The sequence below is a fragment of the Drosophila navojoa genome, chromosome 2, assembly GCF_054131105.1.
Source record: "Drosophila navojoa isolate 15081-1374.11 chromosome 2, UAZ_NAV_1.0, whole genome shotgun sequence".
NCBI classification, from domain to species: domain Eukaryota; kingdom Metazoa; phylum Arthropoda; class Insecta; order Diptera; family Drosophilidae; genus Drosophila; species Drosophila navojoa.
The window spans coordinates 18,019,572-18,027,666 of record NC_142890.1 but is presented as its reverse complement, the minus strand read 5'-3'; the positions used below and the strand labels follow the sequence as shown (position 1 = coordinate 18,027,666).

Below are 8,095 nucleotides of genomic sequence, written 5' to 3'. Positions count from 1 at the left end.
TTGTTGATATTTCGTGTATATTCTGTGGTGGCTAACCAATACACATATATCGATATATTCCCAACAACCCCATTTACTGTAATTTGTATTTTTACAAGAAAAAAGGCAGCCCGCGCACTGGCAATACTAATGCTTAATTTTGTACTAGAAGTAAACTATTTTTATAAATAAATTTTAGCAACACAAAAAAAAAAAAATAAATAAATAATAAATACGTCACATCGATAGGCACTTGCAAACTCTGAAAATCACACATACACTTAGCTCTACGTGCATTCAGAGACGCTCCCAATAAGAACGCGCCAACAGTCATCAAACGACAACAACAAGCGGCTTATCAGAGCTAGAAGAAAGAATAATAAAAACTGAAGAAGCAAGCATTGACAAACTAGAGCTGCAGCTTTGTCGACATTCGTCGCTCAAACAAGTTGGTCACGTTAAGATTTTTCCGTTGATTCACCTGTGACGTGTCCCAGTTACGAGGATTATAATAATGTGTGGTTCACCAAACACAGCTGCCGGCTCTGGTGCCCGGGCACTCATCCTGGTTGGTGGATATGGTACACGTCTGCGTCCCTTGACACTAAGCACACCTAAACCCTTAGTGGAGTTCGCCAACAAGCCGATATTGCTGCATCAGCTGGAGGCTCTAGTCGACGCGGGATGCCGTCAAGTGAGTTTTTAATTTCCCAGCAACAACAACAGTTACATAAAGAAATTTCTCTGCAATGTAGGTCATATTAGCAGTCAGCTATCGGGCAGAGCAAATGGAGCAAGAGCTGAAAGTAGAGGCAGACAAACTCGGAGTCGAGTTAATATTTTCACATGAAACTGAACCGTTGGGCACAGCCGGGCCACTGGCGTTAGCGAAGCCCCTTCTGGCGGCCAGTTCGGAGCCATTCTTTGTGCTCAACTCGGATGTGATTTGTGATTTCCCATTCAAGCAGCTCATGCAGTTCCATCGTAACCATGGCAAAGAGGGCACCATTGTGGTGACCAAAGTGGAAGAGCCCTCCAAATATGGCGTCGTGCTCTACGATGAGCTCGGGTGCATCACTAATTTTATTGAGAAACCCCAAGAGTTCGTCAGCAATAAGATTAACGCCGGCATGTATATATTCAATCCCACGGTACTAGATCGCATCGAAGTGAAGCCCACGTCCATTGAGAAGGAAGTATTTCCGGACATGGCGCAGCAACAGGAGCTGTATGCCATGGAGCTGTCTGGATTTTGGATGGATATTGGACAGCCCAAAGACTTTTTAACCGGTGCGTCATTGTCGCTATTATCTAATAATTGGCCTTATCTGGTTTCTTGGAATAACGGCTGCCACAGATATGCCTCAATGCATGATCGAACGTTTCTAATGGGCCATTATTGTTGATAAGTGGATTTGGGGGGCCGGATTGGGGGATGCTTAATGAAGTAAGAACACAAGATATAATTGGTTTTTTTTTTTCGATTGCAGGTATGTGCCTCTACCTTAGCTCGCTCCGGCAGAAACAATCGAGCAAACTATACACGGGCCCCGGAGTGGTGGGCAATGTGCTAGTGGATCCAACTGCCAAGATTGGCGAAGGCTGTCGCATCGGACCAAATGTAACCATTGGACCCGGTGTGGTCATCGAAGATGGTGTCTGCATCAAACGCTCGACCATCTTAAAGGGTGCCAATGTGCGTTCGCATTCCTGGCTGGACTCTTGCATCGTGGGCTGGCGCTCGACGGTCGGCCGCTGGGTACGCATTGAGGGTATCACAGTGCTGGGCGAGGATGTCATTGTCAAGGACGAGCTGTACGTGAATGGGGGTCAAGTGCTGCCACACAAGAGCATCGCGGCCAGCGTGCCCGAGCCGCAGATTATCATGTGAAATCGGACGCAGTTCCTCTGTGCAATTAGTGGCCTATTGTAAATATAATTTAGCTGTTTGATTTGCACCGATTGCCTTGTGCTTGTTTCGATGTGTTCGACAATTTAAGCTGTCAGTATGTCAATATGTCAATATTCTAAATATGCAACCAAATCAAACAATACACATTTCCATTAATTAGCGTGGCTAAAATGCAGTTCTAAGACTAAAGTCGAGTTAGCGGCATTTTTGACCAAAACTTTTTCAAAACGAAGCATACGTTTTTTTTACATAATCTGTATTGTAGTCAAATATATATCAATTATATTAAATATATATCAAATATATCAATTATATTATATGTAATAATAATAATAATATTTTAAAGGGAAATCTTGTTTGTTATTATTGTATTTATTCTTTTTGATTTACCTTCTGGTTACCTAGCAACCCCACAAAGGGCCGTAAGCCTTTAGGCCAAAGCACAAAGTTCATATTCTCAGTGAAAAAATGTTGAAGACTTTGAGCAAAGCGGATATAGCCCAGCAGAATCTGCTCTGGGAGGATAAGGAAGTCAAGTTCGATGTGCCCCAGCTGTGAGTTATGCGATTTAAGCTAAGCACAAGCTCTAATATCTGATTTGCAGACACACACGTTTGCACTGCGGCGAGAAAATATTGGATACCATTAATCACATAGAGGACAGCAAGGGCAATCCCGGGGATACGGGAAAACTGCTGATTACGAATCTGCGCATCATTTGGCACTCGCTGGTCCACAAGAAGTTTAATTTGTGTGAGGCATTCGAGGAATATCTGAGAATATTGCCCAGTCCTACTGGTTGCTTCTTTATAGGGTTTTATTCTGTTCCCTTTTCCCCTATGCTTCGCTCAAGCAGGCTGTAATTGTTGTCTATTATAAATGGTAAAATTTTTAATTGCAGCCATTGGTTATGCCCGCATAGGAACCACCAATACGCGGGTGGTGCACATGCACACCAAGGGTCGCATACCTAGCCAGGCACTCTACATTTTAGCCACCAGCAATGAGACCCGGTTTGAGTTTCTATTCACGGATGTATCCGGCGAGACAGCGCGTCGGGATCAGCCCATCTTTGCCAGCGTTTTCGATGTGCATCTGTGAGTGGGAAGCCGCAAAACAAATATTTCCTCTTAATCCTCTCCCCCTCTCTCTCGCTCTTTCTTTAGTTTATATCAGCGCACGTTTCTCTATAGGGATCTGAAGTTGCGGGGAGCCATAGTGCAGGCGGGTCAGCTGATTCTGCTGCCGGATGAGCAGGTGTACAGCCAGGTGCAGGGCGTCTGGAACTTGTCCAGCGATCAGGGCAACCTGGGCAGTTTTGTGGTGACCAACATACGTCTGGTCTGGTATGCGGATGCCAATGAGACCTTTAACATCAGCCTGCCCTACCTGCAGATCGAAAGCGTGAGTCCCTGAGTTGATCCGAAAGGCGCCTCGCTCCTCAATTAATTCACTTTCAGCTGCGCATACGCGAGTCCAAATATGGTCCCGCTCTGGTCATACAGACCGCCGAGACGGGCGGCGGTTATGTGCTGGGCTTTCGCATTGATCCCGTGGAGCGTTTAACTGAGTTGTTCAAGGAACTGTGCTCCCTGCACACCATCTACACAGATCAGCCCAATTTCGGTGTTCACTACGATCCGCAAGAGGCGCGCAAGCGCGTAGCAGCCGCCGCCGAGGAAGCCGCCCAGGCGACACAGTTCAAAATCGAGGACTATCCCGAGCTGGACGAGCGACAGGAGCGCGAGATAAATACGAAGCTAAATAGCTATCTGGCCGCAGGCTGTTTGGGTGCGCTGTCCACGGAGCAGCAAACGCCCATCTACTGCAAGGAACTGGGCTTTGCCATGGAGCCTATACCAGATGGTTACAAGCTGCAGGATCTATGGAATGTGATGCCCACTAAAATGACAGATTACGATGAATAATATGCGAAGTAGATGGAGTTGACTTGAATAAGCTCTACGTAAGCTGGATAAGGACTTGAGATCCGGCCTCTTTATTATATCTTATTCTATCCTAGAAAAGTTTCCCATTATTTAATCAGGCAAATACAAATACATGAATTTTACATTATGTTTGATGTTTTTTTTTATTGACGCAAACAACTCGCTGTGTGTTTCTTTTACTTAATTATTTTGGTTTTCTTTTGTTTTGTCATTTAAGTAGTTTTGCTCTTATTATCGTATTATTCATAGACTTTAATTTTGTTGATTGCAATTAGAATTCGAAACTTGAATAATGCTTTGGGCTTTTAGATGATCTGTGACTGCAGCTACTTTGCCCGGTTCGTTGGTATCGCAATGCTTAGAAATTAATTAATCGTAATTTTAAATATACTTGTTGATTATTTTTTTCCTTTTTTCTTTGTGATTGGGTGAGAGTTGTCTTAAGTTTCCGGCTTTTTTTTTGTTTAAAGCAAAACAAGAATTTTGCTGACTTTTTTTGCATTTTGTTTTTTATAGTTTTTATAAATTAGTTCATATCACAACACACAGTTGATTTGACCGGTATGCACTATAATCATTATTTATACATATACTATGTATAGTTTGTATATATATATATTTTTATTTTGTATTTATTTTATTTATATGTGAATGAATTGTTTATTTTGTTTTCTAAGCTATAAAGTCTAACAAACTTAATTCAATGTAGGAAAATTAATATTAGTTGTGGCGTTTTTTACTGTTGTCCTTTTTTCTTCTCCATCCTATTTTTTTTTGCCTCAGAGGCAGTCCGATATATAATTTAAGAATATTTGAAGAGCCTACTGAAAACGATATATGGGCCGACAAATTATATATTTAATCATATAGATTTTGTATATGTATTAAAATCAAAATATCATATCAGGAATGACTTATAAATTACAATTTGTATTGTTTTCTTTTATTTTACAATTTTCTTAGCATTTTTTTAATACTTTTTTCTTACTTTTTAGGTTTTGTTTTGTTAAATTCTTAAAGGTTTTTTTTTTTTTAGCTTTTATATCAGTTGCTCTTAGATGAGTGCTTTTCTTTATAATATTCGTTTAGTTGTTCATCAGTCTTGAAGACCAGTTAATGTTATAATATATATATGTCGATATACATATATAATAATTTAGGCATATTTACTTAAGCAAGTGAAGTGAAAATGAGAACAAATACCCAAAATAAAGATTTACATAAATGATGAAATATTTAAAGCTAATTTAACGATTACATCTCACACAAATCGAACACAAGTCGGATAAACACATATAAAATACGAGGACAATATAAACAATCATTGGTTATAAACAAATCGAAATGCCCAGCTCGGGTTACAACTGAATAGGATAAGAGTAGCTGGGGTAGCTTATGATAAATATTTGCATTGCGCTGCTTGTTGTTGCCATTTGGCACTTCACTTGCTTCGGTTCTCAAAACAATGGAAATCGCGCTTAGATTTAAACAGTAACTAGAACCAAAGACAGGATTTGTGGGTATTGTTTGTTATTCTCTTTCTCTATATGCTACACCGTTTTGGGCATTGAATTACACGGCGTTCCAATGACTAAACCTAGACACAAACAGAGAATGAAACAGATGAAAGGAGGGAGATGGTAGTGGTAGTGTTCAGTTGTTGCTGGTGGAGATCTGTAAACGCGCACGTTGGCGCGTCATGGGCGGTGATCGACGCATTGGCGATATGGAAGTGCTCTTAGTTGCGGCACGTCGTTTGCGTTTGGATGATGCAGAGGCAGATGCTGCTTTAGCGGTGACGGTGGCTGCTGATTCATCAGTTGCTGATGCCGTCGCGGCTGCTCCGGTTGCTTTGCGACGTCGTTTGCCTGTTAAAAGCGGCGCACGACGTCGACGCTTAGTGGCTGGCTTGGCTTTCACTTCGGATGAGCCTGCGCCTGTGCCTGAGGTGTGTGTGTTGCTGTTATCCTTGGTATGGGCTGGTGTTGGTTGAATGCAACTGGTGCTGCTACTGCTGCTGCTGTTGGCTTCATGTGGCACAAAAGCGGATGCGGTGGCATGTTGTGGCAATGACAGTGTACTGCAATCGTTAAGATTTAGCTCCCAACTCTCTAGCGAAATGTGCCTCAATATGCAATTCTAAAAATTAACTTACCTGAGCTTTGGCTTAAATGTAAGCTCCTGTTCCTTACGAACCAAATCCTCCTCGTCCTGCTCCTGTTCTTCCTCATCATCATCATCGTCGACATCACTATACATATTGGCGGCGGGCGGCACAAATTTAGGTCGCTTCAGTTCGAAGCCGCGTGCTTTGTTACTAAAGAGGGAAATGTTGCAAAACTTTTAAGGAAATCCCACTAAATTACTTGCTACTTACATTTTAATGGGCGTTATGGGCATGGGCCGAATGGGTTTGAACACACACAGATCCATGAGTAAGCTGTCTGTACTGGCATTCCGCTTTCGCGCCGATGCCGAGCGATGCAGCACACCTGGCGGCACCGTGTACTGCCGCATAAAGTCAGCCGTGGGGAATACATATGGCTGGCTGAGCACAAATTGGCGATTGCTGCTGCTGCTGCTGCTGGTGCTGGAACCGGAACTGGTACTGGTGTTGGAGTTGGAGTTGGAGGTACCACTGGTGCCCATGATGCCACCGGCACCTAATAGTTTCCTTTTGAAACTGCTATCCAACTGAGACGCTAACACAGGAGTTGGTCCATTCATAACCAAAGCCTTTTGCACAGTGTCCTTGATGAATTCGGTGCCCCGATGCAGACGCACAGAGAGCGTTTTCATTATCGCAGTGGCCGCAGTGCTGGCAATGCTGCTCGCGCTAGCTGGACATGCCGCCAACGAGCCCGCTCCTCCAATTGATTGATTGGGAGTGCTCGTGCCTGCACCGACATTGCTAACATTGTTGCTGCTGCTGCTCGTATTGCCACTATTGTTGTTGTTGCTGTTGATTTTCCGTGTGGCACTGGAGTCGTAGGTGAAGGGCGCCGTTTGCCCAGCTGATGCCAGCAACATTATTATTACTGCTCTTTAATGCAGCTGCCCACTGCTCCAGCTCCTCCTCGGTCTGCTCCTCTTCCGACTACCCCCTGCAGTTGTTGTTGTTGCTCCGTCAGCTGGTGCTTTAACATGCCCGGCGTTTGTTTTCTCTTTGTCTCGCCCACAATTATATTACTGTATTATTTGTGGATCGCGTATCATTTTCCTTTTATTTTTGTCGTTTATTGTTTTCACTAGATTGCACTTGTTTCTGTTTTTCTTCTTATGTTTTTCACTCCGCTTCGTCTTTTCAGTTTTGCTAGTTTCGGCTTGCACGCTGCTTCGTACAACTACACACTACACACACTTATTCAACATACTCCTACTACTACTTTGCCTTCCATTGTGGCTGGCATTTTTTTTTTTTAGGCCTTCGCTTGGTATTTACCGGTTGAAATACTCCCTGTATTTTATTTACAATTGGATTATGTTTTACCGATTTTAATAAATTTCATCCTTACACTTGTATTTGCTTGTAGCTTAAATGTTTATTACATTTGTTTTGTTGCGGTTTTTTTGCGATAAACGCAGAAATTTTACGTTTTGCTATGTTTTACACCTCACTACTGCATGTTCATTCATCAGCAGCTGTAGTCGCTGATTATATTCACCACGATAAGCTGATGAGTATGAGCGCTCAACAGTTTCGCAACAGTTGAGTTGAAGATTGATTAAAAACGCAAAATTTAAATGCAACTTTAGCTTATATATGTATGAATTAAAATTATATATGTATGTTTGTTTAATTTTATTTTATTATAGTAAATGTGAAGAATTTGCAGTATGCACCAAATATATTTAATTCCCGTTTAAAGTTTGTACACACTGCTCACAATACTCATTTATTCCTTCATTTTAGTTTTCACAACTATTATTTGCTAAATTAAAAGTACCATTGGATGTGTATCATTAATTTTAAGCTCTGCCTACTTATTTTAATTAAGAAGTAATTGCTAGAGTGCCTACATTTTCAGATGGGTTGCGTTAGGCGGCTTTTGTTTTGAGCAAAGAGTGTGACCAAATATATTTAGTACCACTATGTCAGATTGCATTTAATTTTAGCTAGGTGGCAGCTCTGGTAATTCAAATTGAAAAACTTCGCGCCACTCTCAAGTTCGAATTGATAATTTATTAAAGAAAATTACCAGTGCTATTGCGAATTTTAATGTTGTACAGTAAAGTAATACTTTATGTTGCATTT

At 41.8% G+C, this 8,095-nt stretch overlaps 3 protein-coding genes across 3 annotated transcripts; 2 read left to right on the top strand and 1 right to left on the bottom strand.

Moving 5' to 3' along the window:
- Positions 1-47: 47 nt before the first annotated feature.
- Gmppb (GDP-mannose pyrophosphorylase B) lies at positions 48-2,119 on the top strand. The gene is made up of 3 exons (XM_018112030.3): positions 48-673; positions 735-1,269; positions 1,470-2,119. Exons 1-3 carry the CDS (start codon positions 494-496, stop codon positions 1,868-1,870), a joined length of 1,116 nt encoding a protein of 371 aa, XP_017967519.1. The 5' UTR covers positions 48-493; the 3' UTR covers positions 1,871-2,119.
- Positions 2,120-2,269: 150 nt separating this feature from the next.
- BBS5 (Bardet-Biedl syndrome 5 protein) lies at positions 2,270-3,873 on the top strand. Its single transcript, XM_018112029.3, has 5 exons — positions 2,270-2,445; positions 2,496-2,644; positions 2,793-2,988; positions 3,058-3,295; positions 3,352-3,873. The coding sequence occupies exons 1-5, from the start codon at positions 2,360-2,362 to the stop codon at positions 3,817-3,819; spliced, it is 1,137 nt and encodes a 378-aa protein (XP_017967518.1). The 5' UTR covers positions 2,270-2,359; the 3' UTR covers positions 3,820-3,873.
- An 82-nt stretch (positions 3,874-3,955) lies between these two features.
- LOC149092216 (uncharacterized) lies at positions 3,956-7,500 on the bottom strand. Its single transcript, XM_089260596.1, has 3 exons — positions 6,218-7,500; positions 5,996-6,157; positions 3,956-5,920 (listed from the first exon to the last, which is right to left on the bottom strand). Exons 1-3 carry the CDS (start codon positions 6,868-6,870, stop codon positions 5,494-5,496), a joined length of 1,242 nt encoding a protein of 413 aa, XP_089116722.1. The 5' UTR covers positions 6,871-7,500; the 3' UTR covers positions 3,956-5,493.
- Positions 7,501-8,095: the final 595 nt, after the last annotated feature.

What these genes read in the sequence shown, in the direction of transcription:
- Gmppb (XM_018112030.3), top strand. Translation starts at nt 494, where the DNA reads ATGTGTGGTTCACCAAACACAGCTGCCGGCTCTGGTGCCCGGGCACTC. An exon ending in TCGACGCGGGATGCCGTCAA is followed by an intron (nt 674 to 734) that starts GTGAGTTTTTAA and finishes TCTGCAATGTAG; the next exon opens with GTCATATTAGCAGTCAGCTA. An exon ending in GCCCAAAGACTTTTTAACCG is followed by an intron (nt 1,270 to 1,469) that starts GTGCGTCATTGT and finishes TTTCGATTGCAG; the next exon opens with GTATGTGCCTCTACCTTAGC.
- BBS5 (XM_018112029.3), top strand. Translation starts at nt 2,360, where the DNA reads ATGTTGAAGACTTTGAGCAAAGCGGATATAGCCCAGCAGAATCTGCTC. An exon ending in AGCGTTTTCGATGTGCATCT is followed by an intron (nt 2,989 to 3,057) that starts GTGAGTGGGAAG and finishes CTCTTTCTTTAG; the next exon opens with TTTATATCAGCGCACGTTTC. An exon ending in CCTACCTGCAGATCGAAAGC is followed by an intron (nt 3,296 to 3,351) that starts GTGAGTCCCTGA and finishes ATTCACTTTCAG; the next exon opens with CTGCGCATACGCGAGTCCAA.
- LOC149092216 (XM_089260596.1), bottom strand. Translation starts at nt 6,870, where the DNA reads ATGTTGCTGGCATCAGCTGGGCAAACGGCGCCCTTCACCTACGACTCC. An exon ending in CCCATAACGCCCATTAAAAT is followed by an intron (nt 6,158 to 6,217) that starts GTAAGTAGCAAG and finishes TTCCCTCTTTAG; the next exon opens with TAACAAAGCACGCGGCTTCG. An exon ending in ACATTTAAGCCAAAGCTCAG is followed by an intron (nt 5,921 to 5,995) that starts GTAAGTTAATTT and finishes TAACGATTGCAG; the next exon opens with TACACTGTCATTGCCACAAC.